Raw genomic sequence first — 18288 nt, forward strand, 5'->3', positions numbered from 1 at the left:
CACATTTATCACTGATTAAAAATTAAAAAAATAACATTCCCTACACATGTTTGGTATCGCCGCGTCCGTAACGACCTGATCTATAAAACGGTCATGTTACTTTACCCGAACGGTGAACGCCATAAAAATAAAAAATAAAAAACTATGATGAAATTGAAATTTTGCTCACCTTACTTCCCAAAAAAAGGTAATAAAAGTGATCAAAAAAGTCGCATGTACGCCAAAATTGTAGCAATCAAACCGTCATCTCATCCCGCAAAAAATGAGACCCTACTTAAGATAATCACCCAAAAACTGAAAAAACTATGGCTCTTAGACTATGGAGACACTAAAACATAATTTTTTTTGTTTCAAAAATGAAATCATTGTGTAAAACTTACATAAATAAAAAAAAAGTATACATATTAGGTATTGCCGCGTCCGTATCGACCGACTCTATAAAAATATCACATGACCTAACCTCTCAGGTGACCACCGTAAAAAAAAAAAAAAAAAAACTGTGTAAAAAAAGCAATTTTTTGTCATCTTACATCACAAAAAGTGTAATAGCAAGCGATCAAAAAGTCATATGCACCCCAAAATAGTGCCAATCAAACCGTCATCTCCTCCCGCAAAAAATGAGACCCTACTTAAGATAATCGCCCAAAAACTGAAAAACTATGACTCTTAGACTATGGAGACACTAAAACTTTTTTTTGTTTTAAAAATGAAATCATTGGGTAAAACTTACATAAATTAAAAAAATGTAATACATATTAGGTATCGCCGCGTCCGTGACAACCTGCTCTATGAAATTACCACATGATCTAACCTGTCAGATGAATGTTGTAAATAACAAAAAAAAAAAAACGGTGCCAAAAAAGCTAATTCTTGTTACCTTGCCGCACAAAAAGTGTAATATAGAGCAACCAAAAATCATATGTACCCTAAACTAGTACCAACAATACTGCCACCCTATCCCGTAGTTTCTAAAATGGGGTCACTTTTCTGGAGTTTCTACTCTAGGGGTGCATCAGGGGGGGCTTCAAATGGGACATGGTGTCAAAAAAACAGTCCAGCAAAACCTGCCTTCCAAAAACCGTATGGCATTCCTTTCCTTCTGCGCCCTGCCGTGTGCCCGTACAGCGGTTTACGACCACATATGGGGTGTTTCTGTAAACTACAGAATCAGGGCCATAAATAATGAGTTTTGTTTGGCTGTTAACCCTTGCTTTGTAACTGGAAAAAAAATATTAAAATGGAAAATCTGCCAAAAATGTGAAATTTTGAAATTGTGTCTCTATTTTCCATTAAATCTTGTGCAACACCTAAAGGGTTAACAAAGTTTGTAAAATCAGTTTTGAATACCTTGAGGGGTGTAGTTTCTTAGATGGGGTCACTTTTATGGAGTTTCTACTCTAGGGGTGCATCAGGGGGGCTTCAAATGGGACATGGTGTCAAAAAAACAGTCGGCGCACCTTTCACTCTACGCCCCGCTGTGTGACCGTACAGTAGTTTACGGCCACATATTGGGTGTTTCTGTAAATGGCAGAGTCAGGGCAATAAAGATACAGTCATGTTTGGCTGTTAACCCTTGCTTTGTTAGTGAAAAAAATGGGTTAAAATTGAAAATTAGGCAAAAAAATGAAATTCTCAAATTTCATCTCCATTTGCCAATAACTCTTGTGCAACACCTAAAGTGTTAACGACGTATGTAAAATCAGTTTTGAATACCTTGAGGGGTGTAGTTTCTTAGATGGGGTCACTTTTAGGGAGTTTCTCCTCTAGGGGTGCATCAGGGGGCTTCAAATGGGACATGGTGTAAATAAACCAGTCCATAAAAATCAGCCTACCAAAAACCAAACAGCGCACCTTTCACTCTACGCCCCGCTGTGAGGCCGTACAGTAGTTTACGGCCACATATTGGGTGTTTCTGTAAACAGCAGAGTCAGGGCAATAAAGATACTGTCTTGTTTGGCTGTTAACCCTTGCTTTGTTAGTGGAAAAAATGGGTTAAAATGAAAAATTAGACAAAAAAATCAAATTCTCAAATTTCCTCCCCATTTGCCAATAACTCTTGTGCAACACCTAAAGGGTTAACAATGTATGCAAAATCAGTTTTGAATACCTTGAGGGGTGTAGTTTCTTAGATGGGGTCATTTTTGGGTGGTTTCTATTATGTAAGCCTCGCAAAGTGACTTCAAACCTGAACTGGTCCCTAAAAATTGAGTTTTTGTAAATTTCGGAAAAATTTCAAGATTTGCTTCTAAACTTCTAAGCCTTATAACATCCCCAAAAAATAAAATATCATTCCCAAAACAATTCAAGCATGAAGTAGACATATGGGGAATGTAAAGTCATCACAATTTTTTGGGGTATTACTATGTATTACAGAAGTAGAGAAACTGAAACTTTGAAATTTGCAAATTTTTTCCAAATTTTTGGTAAATTAGGTATTTTTTTGTGCAAAAAAAATAATTTTTTTGACTTCATTTTACCAGTGTCATGAAGTACAATATGTGACGAAAAAACAATCTCAGAATGGCCTGGATAAGTCAAAGCGTTTTAAAGTTATTAGCACTTAAAGTGACACTGGTCAGATTTCCAAAAAATGGCCTGGTCCTTAAGGTGAAAATGAGCCCGGTCCTTAAGGGGTTAAATAATATGAGGGGTGTAGTTTCTAAAATGTGGTAATTTATGTGTCATTTATATTATGTAAGCCTTCTAACGTCCTAAAAAAAATTAAATGACATTTACAAAATCATGCCAACATAAAGTAGATGTGGTGAATTTTTGTCTATTTTGTTTGGTATCACTGTCTGTCTTCAGCATCTTTCACATGTGCGGCTGTGCTCTTCCGTAGGCTGTTACAGCATAGAATCCAGGGAATCGTCCAGTCAAACACCATTACGTGCAGCATTTTTTTGTCTAGTCGATTCCCAACATATGCTGGGTAGCGGCCAGATTTCTGCTGGACCTCATTATAGTCAATGATACAGGGTTGCCGCACACTAATTTCTATGGAGAGTATGCCTGTAGCAGAGCTCCATAGGAACTTCTAGAAAAAGAAGTTCTAGAAAAAGCTGCCTAAAATAATCCAGGAGTTCCGCCAGGACCACGTGTTTGTGATTCCTCAAATTTTAATATTGTTCCTACATGACCTATCTTTGGAGTTATTCACTTTGGTTTTGAGCCATCCTAACCTCTTCTTTCAAAGCATTATTGGTGTCAACTAATTAATTTTGAGCTGTAGAAAAATGGTGTATTTTTCTCACTAAATGTTCTGTGCGCTCACCCAATACATTAACATTAGATTGGAGTGTATGAACCAGAGTGGCCACACATTTGTTAATACCATTTTGCAGATGGACCAACGTATCCTTAATAGTATCCACAGTAAGGCCCCTTTCACACGAGCGAGTATTCCGCGCGGATGCGATGCGGGAGGTGAACGCATTGCACCCGCACTGAATACTGACCCATTCATTTCTATGGGGCTGTGCACACGAGCGGTGATTTTCACGCATCACTTTTGCGTTGCGTGAAAATCGCAGCATGCTCCTCTTTGTGCGTTTTTCACGTAACGCAGGCCCCATAGAAATGAATGGGGTTGCGTGAAAATCGCAAGCATCCGCAAGCAAGTGCGGATGCGGTGCGATTTTCACGCACGGTTGCTAGGAGACGATGGAGACCCGAACCTTATTATTTTCCCTTATAACATGGTTATAAGGGAAAATAATAGCATTCTGAATACAGAATGCTAAGTAAAACAGGGCTGGAGGGGTTAAAAAAAAATAAAAAGTCATTTAACTCACCTTTATCCACTTGCTCGCGTAGCCGGCATCTCCGTCTGACTCTTTTACTGTCTAGGACCTGTGGAGAGCATTAACTATAGTTTAAGGACCTGGGATGACGTCACTCCGGTCATCACATGGTACGTCACATGATCTTTTACCATGGTGATTCACCATGGTAAAAGATCATGTGACGTACCATGTGATGACCAGAGTGACGTCATCCCAGGTCCTTAAACTATAGTTAATGCTCTCCACAGGTCCTAGACAGTAAAAGAGTCAGACGGAGATGCCCGGCATCGCGAGCAAGTGGATTAAGGTGAGTTAAATGATTTTTTATTTTTTTTAACCCCCTCCAGCCCTGTTTTACTTAGCATTCTGTATTCAGAATGCTATTATTTTCCCTTATAACCATGTTATAAGGGAAAATAATACTATTTACAGAACACCGATCCCAAGCCCGAACTTCTGTGAAGAAGTTCGGGTTTGGGTACCAAACACGCGCAATTTTTCTCACGCGAGTGCAAAACGCATTACAAGGTTTTGCACTCGCGCGGAAAAATCGCGGGTGTTCCCGCAACGCACCCGGACATTTTTCCGCAACGCCCGTGTGAAAGAGGCCTAACAGGCGCAGCGAAAGAAGGGAATTGAGATAAATCACATTGAGATACCAAAGTCTCCTCGTCTGGGTATGTGCTTATTTTTGTTCAGGCTCTTTGCTGGTCTGACCATTGGTATAAAAATCAAGTGGGGCCACATCCAGCTCTACAAGGGAGCCTTGAGGTTGAGGAGGAGGACTGGGGGTGAAGTAGGGAGATGCACTGGTATCGTTTGAAGCAGGTGAAGACACATCAGCAGCACTAAAAAAAAGTCAGCTTTCTGGGGGCTGCAGATCGTCTTTTTGTTATTATGAGAGAAATAATGATTAGTGCCTGAGATATATAAGCCTGGGAAAAATGGCCCAGAAGGGAGATCCTAGCAGAGGATCGATGTGTTGTAGAGGCTCTCTGAGCTCAGTAGCATGTGGAGAAAATGGTCGCTGGTGGGAAAACACGGAGGGGCTTTTGAAAAAATAATTTTTAGCCCCAAATGAGTAAAATGCAATCATAAAATAATTGCCCCCGGAGGTGTACATAGCCTTTAAGTACTATAAATATGAGCATGAAGGTAGAGGAGAGCGAGCTTTAAGCAATCAGCACTGACGGTAAGTGTACAGGGAAACAGGCAGAAGGAAGGCTTATATACAATATATATATAAATTAAATGTAGGGAGGCAGCTGGCAAGTAAGAAAAGAGGCAGCTGAGAAACTGTTATCTGTATTCAGCATAAAGTACACGCTCTCTTTTCCTTAGCAACACCTGGAGCTTCTAATTAGACATGGTAGAAGCTTTTTTTTTTTTTTTTAAAGAGGACCTTTCACCTGTGATGTCTGTTTTAGTAGCTACTTTCATTCCCCATGTTATAACAATTCTGGAGCATATTTTCTTATGAATCTATGTTGTGCTGTTTTTCCCTTATTCCTGCTAGACATTTATGGATAAAGGTACAGATAGGAGTTACCAGTTGGGGGGTGTCCCTGCACAGTCTGACAGTATCCAATCAGTGCTGCCAGTGTCAGACTGTGCAGGAAAAAACTCCCACTCAGTAACTCCCATCTGTACCTTTATACAAAAACTTTTATCAGGAATAAGAGAAGAATGGCACAACATAGACTCATAAGAATAGATGCTCCAGAATTGTTATTACTTGAGGAATGCATGTAGCTACTAAAACAGCAATGTCAGGAGAGGAGAGAGGTCCTATTTAAATAAAAGTTTACAATATTCACTAATAAAGTATATGGCAAAACACTTAAAATCAATGTCAATTAAAAAAATAGAGTCACACTTTAAATGTAAAAGTACATTTTTATGGTTAATAGAGGCACATATCCTTTGTTTTCCAGCTCCGGAACCTATGGACCTTGATGGACCTGATCGAATAGGATACATCAAAACTGAACTAATTTCAGTATCTGAAGTGTGAGTATTTCATAGATAAATGTGAACAGAATGGAACCAAGGGAAAAAAAATAAAAATAAATGAGGCTTTGTAGGACATATACAGATGTGTTCACATTTAACTGATCTCCATTTAGTTAAATGGGTTATCCAATTCCTATAATGACCCCCAGAATGCCCGGGCCCAATCTCTAGAGCATACATACCTGCTCCCTGACACCTGCATCTCTTCAGATTGCTGCACGGCCGCTGCATCTCCCCATCGCGCAGATCAAAACATCCAGCAACAGGGGAACTGCCAATAGCAGCCCGTGACGGTGACCAGCCTCCCTAGCATCGTCGGTGATGCTAAGAAGGCTGGTCACGTCGCAGCCTGCTGCCCCTGTCGCTGGCTGTTTTGATCTGTGTGACAGGCAGTTGCAGCAACGGCCATGCAGGAATCCAAAGGGATGCGGGTGCCAGAGAGCAGGTAAGTATGCTCTAGAGGAGGGGCCCGGGTATTCTGGGAGTCACTATAGGGATTGGATAAATCCTTTAAGGATTGTTATTAGTCATGAAACCAGTCCAGTAGAATATCACAACATGCTACTAAACACTGCAGTTTACATCTCAACTAGCGATGAGCAAAGTTATGAAATACTTAGATTCGGCTGCTTTACCAAATTTCACAAAGAAATTCGCTTTGTGACGAATGACTTTGTCATAAAGTGCATTTCTTTGCAAGTAGCAGATACAATGACGGCGAACAGCTATTGCACCCCCTCCCGTCATTTAACCCCTCAGATGCCGCAGTCATCACTGGTCGTCGCATCTGATGTAAGAATGGAGGCCTTTAAGGGGTTAAAAAATAATAATACTCACCTCATCCTTTGAGCGCGAAGAGGCCGGATTTAAGATCCCACGTGAAATATCGCACGGTGCATCATGCGGGATCTTCAATGAAGATTGCTGCAGCCTCTTTGCGCTCAAACGAATGAGGTGAGTATGTTTTTTTTTTAATGCCATTTCAGGGAAAATTGATTCGTTACCACGCAGCACGAGGAAATTCTGCTTCGCGGCAAATCAAATTTTCCCTGAAATTCGGATCGACGTTTACTTCTGATACTTTAATTTGCTCAACACTAATCTCAACCACTGGATGTCCAGTGTACAACATTCAACTCAGGTACTCATCCTTTGTACCTCCATAATACTAGTCATCTGCATTTTCTCCATCTATCTAGTGCTCAGTTGGGGGTGGAGGTCTTACAGCGGTAGTTTTTTATACACTCTCTTAGGCTACTTTCACACTAGTGCTTTTGATGGATCCGGCAGGGTGCAGAAAAAATGCTTCCGTTACTGATAATACAACTGTCGGCATCCATTATGAACGGATCCGGTTGTATTATCTTTAACATTGCCAAGAAGGATCCGTCATGAACTCCATTGAAAGTCAATGGGGGACAAATCCGTTTTCTATTGTATCAGATTGTGTCAGAGAAAACGGATCTCAGGACGGGATGCTGCGGTTTGCTCTCCGGTATGGGAACGGAATGCATTTTAGAGCGTTCTGTTCAGTTACGTTTTGTCCCCATTGACAATGAATGGGGAAAAAACTGAAGCGTTTTTTTCCGGTATTGAGACCCTATGACGGATCTCAATACCGGAAAATATTAACGCTAGTGTGAAAGTAGCCTAACTGAAATATTATTAGAGTACCATTTTTTCAGCTATGTTCTGCTTATCACTGTTTTAGAACAATAGTACATTGTGAACAGAGAGCAGAATTCCAGTTTACACTGCTTTACACTACTCGAACATCAAGCAGATTGCTAACAAGCGTTTGTACGATGAAATTCTTGTTCATCTAGTAATAAGATTGTTCATGCTGTCAACTAAATCATTGTTTGCCAGCAGCAGATTGTGCCGTATAAATAGCACTCTGCTTCAGGTAAAGATTCTGTATGGGGACGAGCAATGGCATTATTGATTACTCCTCCCCATGCTGTGGAGGAGATCACTGCATTTAAATGCCTGCATTGATAAGCAGGCATTGTCTGCTTAATTGAGAAGTGTAAAGGGGTATTTAGACATTGAAATTAAACAATAACCATGGCATTAAAATTATATATATTTTAGAAACCATCCGCCTATGTGAGGAGTGGAATTACAAATGAATATACAGGGTGGCCCACGAAAAATAGTAGCCCGCCTCCAATATCTCCAAATCAAACTGCCTAATAGTATATGTTAGTTGTCCATAGCAACCAATAAGAGCTCAGCTTAGATGTTTTTTAGAGCACTATAGGAACTGAAAGCTGAGCTCTGATTGGTTGCTATGGGCAACCAAGACAGATTTATTAATTCGTTTGATAAAAGTGGTGTATTGTGTCGCAACAAATAGTGATTGTTAAAGGCTATGTTCGAAGGAAAAGCAAAAGACCACTGCCAACAAGTACCTAACAAAGTTGCTGGCAAGTTGCTGTATTACAAACGACGTGTCAGTAAGTGCTGAAATCTTTATTTGTGGGGAAATTTAAAACAGAAAGTGTATGCTAACAATCCATATACCCTTAATAAACTCAAGGAAAACATCACAAACACTGTCCACCGCATCACTGTTGAAGAACTGCAAGCAGTATCAGCCAACATAATTCGATGAAGCCAACAATGCATAGACATGAACGGGACCACTTTCAGCATCTCTTGTGACTAATTAAAAAAAAACAATCCATTTTCTCGTTCATCTTGTCATACTATCAGGGGCGGACTGAGAACCCTCAGGGCCCCCGGGCAAAATAAATCAAGGGCCCCCTTACAGGCCCCACCCATGTTCTGCTGCAAGCCCCACCCTTGTCCCGCCTCCATGCCCCGCCTCCAGCCACACCCTACACAATCTTTAATAAGATTTCAAAGTTAAAGCGACACAAAAGGCACCCAGACCACTTCAGCTCATTGACGTGGTCTGGGTACAGTGTCCCTTTTGCAAATCGAGCTGCAATGTTCTAGAGAAACTGCATTGTTTACGTTCCAGCAATAAGTCAGCGTCTAGTGGCTGGCAGCCACCTGAGGGCTTCCTGGAGTAAAACAGACCTTTGGTCCGGTATCTGACGCTGGACGTCCTCACACTCTGCATGATGACCTCCAGGGTCAGATTTTTCCCCATAGGAAAGCATTGATTCAATGTCAGTCACTTCGGTGCGCAATCCCATCCTGCGGCGCGTGATCCCACGAGACCCGTGACCTACAATGGCAGGTCTTGCGGGATCACGCGCTGCAGGACGGGATTGCGCACCGAAGTGACTGAACTAATTCCCGCGCAGCCCACAAGTAGCGGAACAATTACAAGAGGGGTGGGGAATAGCCAAATTAAAAAATATTTTGAACCAAAAGGTGTTATGGGGGCTCTGTGGATGGCACTGTTATGGGGGCTCTGTGGGTGGCACTGTTGTGGGGGCTCTGTGGGTGGCACTGTTGTGGGGGCTCTGTGGGTGGCACTGTTGTGGGGGCTCTGTGGGTGGCACTGTTGTGGGAGCTCTGTGGGTGGCACTGTTGTGGGGGCTCTGTGGGTGGCACTGTTGTGGGGGCTCTGTGGGTGGCACTGTTGTGGGGGGGGATCTGTGGGTGACACATATATAGCACCTTATGCTATATATGTGTGATCCACAGATCCCCCCATAACAGTGTCCCTGTGAGTGAATGATCCCCAATACAGGGTTTGGGGGCCGGCATCTGGTGTTGTAATGGCAGCGGGGCCCGGTGCAGTCACTGTATTCTATTACACCGGGCCCCGCTCACTGTAATACTAATATTCATATGTGAACAACTTGAAATCCTCTGCGATCCTCTCCCTCTCTGTACTCACAAACTCAGTAGCAGTCCGGGCGGCAGCGCAACTCACTGACGTCACGCGCCTGCTCCTCCTGCTTCATTCATAAAGTGGGAGGAGCAGGCGCGTGACATCAGTGAGATGCGCTGCCGCCCGGCCTGCCTGCTACTGAGTTTGTGAGTACAGAGAGGGAGAGGATCGCAGAGGATTTCAAGTTGTTCACATATGAATATTAGTATTACAGTGAGCGGGGCCCGGTGTAATAGAATACAGTGACTGCACCGGGCCCCGCTGCCATTACCAGGCCAGCATAACATTCGGAATCGGGGTGCTGGGCACAGTGCTCCAGACTAAAAAAAAATACCTAGTAGCCATTGGCTCCTGAACTGAAAAATTTAGGAGCCAAATTACATTTTTAGTCGCCAAATCAAAACTGAATCAAAATTTTGGTATCGTGACAACGCTACGCCGATCAGATTGGCGTAGGGTTTTTTCGATACCAAAGTTTTGATTCGCTTTCGTCACCATAAAAAAGTATTGCGATACTCAATACCATGCAAAAAAAAACACCAAAAAAAGCCGCGTGCATTTCGCATTTTATGAAACGTTCGGCCCATAATAGAACAGTCCTATCCTATTTTTTGGGGTGACAAGGTGACTAAAAATGGCGAATGCTCGCCGCATAGGAGATATATTTTTAATAATTTAATAGTTTGGACTTTTCGGACGCAGCGCTATGTAATATGTTTATTTATTGTTTATATATTTTATATGTAAAATTGGGAAAGGGGGGGATTTAAACTTAATATTTTAGGGTACTTTCACACTAGCGTTTTTCATTTCCGGCATAGAGTTCCGTCACAGGGGCTCTATACCGGAAAAGATGTCTTCAGGTCAGTCTTTTTGACTGATCAGGCAAAAGATAAAACCGCAGCATGCTACGGTTTTATCTCTGGCGAAAAAAACTGAAGATTTGCCTGAATGCCGGATCCATCCTTCCGGTTGAACCGTGCGATTTTCACGCATGGTTGCTAGGATGAAAGTCTATTCACTGTATTACTTTCCCTTATAACAACATGGTTATAAGGGAAAATAATAGCATTCTTTAATGCAGAATGCGTAGTAGAAGGTCAATATAATAAACATTGGTGGCGCAGTGCGCCCCCCCTCCCTAGTATAATAAACATATAAACATTGGTGGCGCAGTGCGCCCCCCCCCCCCAACATAATAAACATTGGTGGCGCAGTGCGCCCCCCCTCCCTAGTATAATAAACATATAAACATTGGTGGCGCAGTGCGTCCCCCCCAACATAATAAACATTGGTGGCGCAGTGCGCCCCCCTCCCTAGTATAATAAACATATAAACATTGGTGGCGCAGTGCGTCCCCCCCCAACATAATAAACATTGGTGGCGCAGTGCGCCCCCCCTCCCTAGTATAATAAACATATAAACATTGGTGGCGCAGTGCCTCCCCCCCAACATAATAAACATTGGTGGCGCAGTGCGCCCCCCCCAACACCCCAGTATAATAAACATTGGTGGCGCATGGGGGGCCCCCCCAACATAATACACATTGGTGGCGCAGTGCGCCCCCCCTCCCTAGTATAATAAACATTGGTGGCGCAGTGCGCCCCCCCAACACCCCAGTATAATAAACATATAAACATTGGTGGCGCAGTGCGCCCCCCCCCAACACCCCAGTATAATAAACATTGGTGGCGCATGGGGGGCCCCCCCCAACATAATAAACATTGGTGGCGCAGTGCGCCCCCCCTCCCTAGTATAATAAACATATAAACATTGGTGGGCAGTGCGCCCCCCCCCTCCCTAGTATAATAAATATATAAACATTGGTGGGCAGTGCGCCCCCCCCTCCCTAGTATAATAAATATATAAACATTGGTGGGCAGTGCGCCCCTCCCTAGTATAATAAATATATAAACATTGGTGGGCAGTGCCAATGAGGGTTAAAAAAATAAATAAAAATTAACTCACCTCCTCCAATTGATCGCGTAGCAGCCGGTCTTCTGTACTTTCTTCAGGACGCAGGACCTGTGGTGACATCACTGTGCTCATCACATGATACATCACATGCTCAGTGACGTCACCACAGGTCCTGAAGAAAACAGGAGACCGGCAGCTACGCGACCAATCGGAGGAGGTGAGTTAATTTTTATTTATTTATTTTAACCCTCATTGGCACTTCCCACTGCGCCACCAATGTTAATTATACTGGGGGGGCGCACTCAATGTTTATTATACTGGGGGGGGGGCCGCACTCAATGTTTATTATACTGGGGGGGGCCGCACTCAATGTTTATTATACTGGGGGGGGCGCATTCAATGTTTATTATACTGGGGGGGGGGCGCACTCAATGTTTATTATACTGGGGGGGGGCCGCACTCAATGTTTATTATACTGGGGGGGGGCGCACTCAATGTTTATTATACTGGGGGGGGCGCCACCAATGAAGATAACTGAGCTGTTAATACAAATGCAGGAGGCGGGTGCCGGAATCAAATAGCGGCACCCGACCTCTATGACAGGGAGCTGCGATCAGCGGCAGTTAACCCCTTCGGTGCAGCTCCCTGTCATAGAGGTCGGGTGCCGCTATTTGATTCCGGCACCCGCCTCCTGCATTTGTATTAACAGCTCAGTTATCTTCATTGGCCACAGCCCCTCCCCCTGTCCCTCTTCTTATTGGCCGCGGCAGCAGCAGCACAGGGAGGAGGGAGAGACTCTTCCACTGCGCTGCTGATAATAAATAATATTATTCTGCGGCGGGCCCCCATCCCGCCCGGGCCCTCGGACCATGCCCGAAGTGCCCGACCGGTCAGTCCGCCCCTGCATACTATCACTGAAGGCTGGCTACTTTTTCATGGGTCACCCTGTATATAAATATATATACAGGGAGTGCAGAATTATTAAGCAAGTTGTATTTTTGAGGATTAATTTTATTATTGAACAACAACCATGTTCTCAATGAACCCAAAAAACTCATTAATATCAAAGCTGAATATTTTTGGAAGTAGTTTTTAGTTTGTTTTTAGTTTTAGCTATTTTAGGGGGATATCTGTGTGTGCAGGTGACTATTACTGTGCATAATTATTAGGCAACTTAACAAAAAACTAATAAATACCCATTTCAATTATTTATTTTTACCAGTGAAACCAATATAACATCTCAACATTCACAAATATACATTTCTGACATTCAAAAACAAAACAAAAACAAATCAGTGACCAATATAGCCACCTTTCTTTGCAAGGACACTCAAAAGCCTGCCATCCATGGATTCTGTCAGTGTTTTGATCTGTTCACCATCAACATTGCGTGCCGCAGCAACCACAGCCTCCCAGACACTGTTCAGAGAGGTGTACTGTTTTCCCTCCTTGTAAATCTCACATTTGATGATGGACCACAGGTTCTCAATGGGGTTCAGATCAGGTGAACAAGGAGGCCATGTCATTAGATTTTCTTCTTTTATACCCTTTCTTGCCAGCCACGCTGTGGAGTACTTGGACGCGTGTGATGGAGCATTGTCCTGCATGAAAATCATGTTTTTCTTGAAGGATGCAGACTTCTTCCTGTACCACTGCTTGGTAGGTGTCTTCCAGAAACTGGCAGTAGGACTGGGAGTTGAGCTTGACTCCATCCTCAACCCGAAAAGGCCCCACAAGCTCATCTTTGATGATACCAGCCCAAACCAGTACTCCACCTCCACCTTGCTGGCATCTGAGTCGGACTGGAGCTCTCTGCCCTTTACCAATCCAGCCATGGGTCCATCCATCTGGCCCATCAAGACTCACTCTCATTTCATCAGTCCATAAAACCTTAGAAAAATCAGTCTTGAGATATTTCTTGGCCCAGTCTTGACGTTTCAGCTTGTGTGTCAGCCTTTCTTACCTTGGCCATGTCTCTGAGTATTGCACACCTTGTGCTTTTGGGCACTCCAGTGATGTTGCAGCTCTGAAATATGGCCAAACTGGTGGCAAGTGGCATCTTGGCAGCTGCACGCTTGACTTTTCTCAGTTCATGGGCAGTTATTTTGCGCCTTGGTTTTTCCACACGCTTCTTGCGACCCTGTTGACTATTTTGAATGAAACGCTTGATTGTTCGATGATCACGCTTCAGAAGCTTTGCAATTTTAAGAGTGCTGCATCCCTCTGCAAGATATCTCACTATTTTTGACTTTTCTGAGCCTGTCAAGTCCTTCTTTTGACCCATTTTGCCAAAGGAAAGGAAGTTGCCTAATAATTATGCACACCTTATATAGGGTGTTGATGTCATTAGACCACACCCCTTCTCATTACAGAAATGCACATCACCTAATATGCTTAATTGGTAGTAGGCTTTCGAGCCTATACAGCTTGGAGTAAGACAACATGTATAAAGAGGATGATGTGGTCAAAATACTCATTTGCCTAATAATTCTGCACGCAGTGTATATATATATATATATATATACACTGCTCAAAAAAATAAAGGGAACACTTAAACAACACAATGTAACTCCAAGTCAATCACACTTCTGTGAAATCAAACTGTCCACTTAGGAAGCAACACTGAGTGACAATCAATTTCACATGCTGTTGTGCAAATGGGATAGACAACAGGTGGAAATTATAGGCAATTAGCAAGACACCCCCAATAAAGGAGTGGTTCTGCAGGTGGTAACCACAGACCACTTCTCAGTTCCTATGCTTCTTGGCTGATGTTTTGGTCACTTTTAAATGCTGGCGGTGCTTTCACTCTAGTGGTAGCATGAGACGGAGTCTACAAACCACACAAGTGGCTCAGGTAGTGCAGCTTATCCAGGATGGCACATCAATGCGAGCTGTGGCAAGAAGGTTTGCTGTGTCTGTCAGCGTAGTGTCCAGAACATGGAGGCGCTACCAGAAGACAGGCTAGTACATCAGGAGACGTGGAGGAGGCCGTAGGAGGGCAACAACCCAGCAGCAGGACCGCTACCTCCGCCTTTGTGCAAGGAGGAACAGGAGGAGCACTGCCAGAGCCCTGCAAAATGACCTCCAACAGGCCACAAATGTGCATGTGTCTGCTCAAACGGTCAGAAACAGACTACATGAGGATGATATGAGGGCCCGACGTCCACAGGTGGGGGTTGTGCTTACAGCCCAACACCGTGCAGGACGTTTGGCATTTGCTAGAGAACACCAAGATTGGCAAATTCGCCACTGGCGCCCTGTGCTCTTCACCGATGAAAGCAGGTTCACACTGAGCACATGTGACAGACGTGACAGAGTCTGGAGAAAAAACAATTCCTGGAAAGACAATATCCAGAGAAAATCTTGGACGAAGCGTTAATGAAAACAAGAAATACGGATAGACAAATTTGGTTCCAGGATAAAAAATCGGTAGACAAAGGGGGACAAGATAATGGTATAATCAATACCAGAATTATTCTCCCATTCAACAATAATCATAGGAGGTTGCAAAAAATTATAAAAACTCATTGGCACCATATCTTGAGTGATAGGTCATTTGATGCCAACCAGACCATCTTTAACGTTTACAAAAGCCCCCAATTTGGGTCTCAAAATAGCTCCCTCGATTAAGAGACCAATAAAGAAAGACAACTCAATCATGGGCACTTGGATGAAACTGAAAGGTTTCTTTAAGTGTGGCAAATGTATGGCATGCAAGATCAACCCGACACCAAGGAAAATTACAACAATTTCCTCCACTCAAAATACATATAAATGGGAGATTAAGGAATGTCTGACTTGCAACACCAGTGTCCATGTAAAAGACAGTATATAGGACAAACTAAACGACCTTTAAAAAAGAGATTGGAGGAGCATATATCAAATATACGAAAAGGATACGATAAACATTGTTTATCAAAACATTACAGAGATGTCCACAATAAGGATCCGTCCAATCTGGTTTTCATGGCACTGGAGAAGGTAGATGCACATTGGCGTGGAGGAAACTACATCAAACAGATGTCCAAGATAGAATCAAGACGCATCTATGAGTTTGGATCAATGCTACCAGTGGGCCTAAATGCTGAACTAAAGATATTTGGGTTTTTGTAGGTCGGGTGCCCCAGAGTTGACTCACACGCCGCAGTCGGGCCGTTTATCGACACTGCGTCGGTGACTCGGACTGGGGCCCCCGGCCCCATACAACTCAATTAACATCCCATTCAAGTACACATCCATCATGTATTAGCTCTGTTTGAAGACCAGCAATTTTGACCTAATTCCCATTGGCCATAACATGATATGAAAAATCAGTCATGAGATTGAAAATCATGGGACAGTTTCCGTATATATGTATAAATATAGGATTCATCAGTCTCAATTTTATAATTTTTTGATGCTATGTAATAAATTTTAATATTCGTATGATATTATTGTATTTTAACTTAAGATAATGTTAACTCAGTGCACTAAAATGGTGGAAACAGATAATATGAAGGTATAGCCATATAGGTGTAATGGAGAATGTATGTATTTATATGATGTGAAATTTTAAATGAATATATCTTTGCAAAGCAATCACGCACAACAAAACTATTTATACCATAAGTCCACAGAAGTATAAGGAATATGTAGCCCAAAAAACACATATATACCAAAAAACCGCATGGATAACGCATGCATAAAACCGCAAGCATAACTCTCATTTCAAAGAGGAAATCCAGTTCTCCACAGTTTGAGTGCTCTCTTGGAAATAAAAGGCGGAGGGAAACAGGTGTTCCGATACCACTGATGAAGGGAAAGCTATTCCCGAAACGCGTCTGGGTTTGATCGGACATCTGTACAGAGCACCTCCGCAATCATAAGCGTGGCCACGCTATGAAAATTGAAATCTCAAGATAGAGGAAAAGATCACCGGAACAACGGCACACGGACCAAAAAGGTACCTTCATCTGTGTTGTACCGGAAGATAAAAAGGCACGGACGTTACAGACACGTAAGTCCCGCCCCAACTCTTGCGAGAATTCGGGGAAACAGGCTAGAGGAACAAGGAGCGAGACACGGTATTATCCCGCGCCGCCCGACCCTCACCCGAACTATCCCAAACATCGAGGAAGGTAAGAAGAACTTTATCCTCAAATACAGCAACCCTCAAGGAATGCCTAACAACTGTTAATGATTATTGACAATACGCTAATACCTGAGACTTATATCCGAAATAACCGAAGGAAGACTGAAAGAACTTGAACACTGAGTCACATTTTAGATATAGATTTGTATCCATATATGGACATATTTATACGCTATTGCTACCTATATTATCAAAATACTTAGCACCATATAGTCAGTCGACTACAGTGCGAACAAACCATTATTTTGGCAGTATTCACTATAAGTGTGGACTCGATTCTAAAAAGTGCTGTTCGTGACTATTGCATCTTCCATTTTCTATTTTTTATTCAGATTTTTTAGGAATTTTAGAGTGTTTTATATAATTTTATATGTTACACACGTGTGAATTATACAATTGCTTGATTTAATTAAATTTTACAGTCAAGACCAAATGAAGTGTGCTCACCCAATATTTTAGTAATTGTTGTACATACCCACTCAGAGGGTGGGTGTCCCTCTTATTTGGGTTAGTAGCACCTGTTCCAATAATCCGTTGGGAGTGAGCCACCATTTTGAAATTTACATTTCTTATATATATACACTGCCTGTCTAAAACAAAAGTTGCCACCTGGATTTAACTAAGCAAATAGTTATGAGCCTCCTATTGGATAATTACTGCATGAACGATTATCTTTCAGCTGGCAATAAGTTATTTAACCCCAACTGGTGCAATGAGTTGCTTCTCATTTCTTAAACAACCATGTCGAAAGATACATCTCGTGGTCGTGGAAAAGATGTTAGTCTGTTTGAGAAGGGTCAAATCATTGGCATGCATCAAGCAGAGAAAACATCTAAGGAGATTGCAGAAACTACTAAAGTTGGGTTAAGAACTGTCCAACGCATTATTAAAAACTGGAAGGATAGTGGGGGAAGAAATGTGGCAGGAAAAAAATCCTGTATGATCGTGATCGGCGATCACTTAAACGTTTGGTGAAATCAAATCGAAGAAAAACAACAGTAGAACTCAGGGCTATGTTTAATAGCGAAAGTAAGAGCATTTTCACACACACAATGCTAAGGGAACTCAAGGGATTGGTACTGAACAGCTGTGTATCCGTAAGAAAACCACTAATCAGTGAGACAAAACAGAAAAAAAGGCTTAAATTTGCTAGGGAGCATAAAGATTGGACTCTGGAGCAATGGAAAAAGGTAATGTGGTCTGATGAGTCCAGATTTACCCTGTTTCAGAGTAATGGGTGCATCATGGTAAGAAGAGAGGCAGATGAAGTGATGCACCCATCATGCCTAGTGCCTACTGTACCAGCCTGTGGGGGCAGTGCTATGATCTGGGGTTGCTGCAGTATGTGCTCCAAGAATGAGGTCAGCTGACTACCTGAACATAGTGACTTGACCAGGTTATTCCATCAATGGATTTTTTCTTTCCTGGTGGCACGGGCATATTCCAAGATGACAAAGCCAGGATTCATCGGGCTCAAATTGTGAGTGGTTCAGGGAGCATGAGACATCATTTTCACATATGGATTGGCCACCACAGAGTCCAGACCTTTACTACATTGAGAATCCTTGGGATGTGCTGGAGAAGGCTTTGCCCAGCAGTCAGACTCTACCATCATCAATGCAAGA

General features: G+C 42.7%; 1 protein-coding gene across 1 annotated transcript in view; it reads left to right on the plus strand.

The window, feature by feature from the left end:
• STAT1 (signal transducer and activator of transcription 1) overlaps nucleotides 1-18288 on the plus strand; it is a 1318258-nt gene that overhangs the window by 1217653 nt on the left and 82317 nt on the right. The window contains exon 22 of the mRNA XM_040441848.1: nucleotides 5720-5795. Within this exon, the coding sequence (XP_040297782.1) occupies nucleotides 5720-5795 (76 nt within the window). The remainder of the gene's footprint in view (nucleotides 1-5719; nucleotides 5796-18288) is intronic.

This window comes from Bufo bufo, chromosome 7 (assembly GCF_905171765.1).
Source record: "Bufo bufo chromosome 7, aBufBuf1.1, whole genome shotgun sequence".
NCBI classification, from domain to species: Eukaryota; Metazoa; Chordata; class Amphibia; order Anura; family Bufonidae; genus Bufo; species Bufo bufo.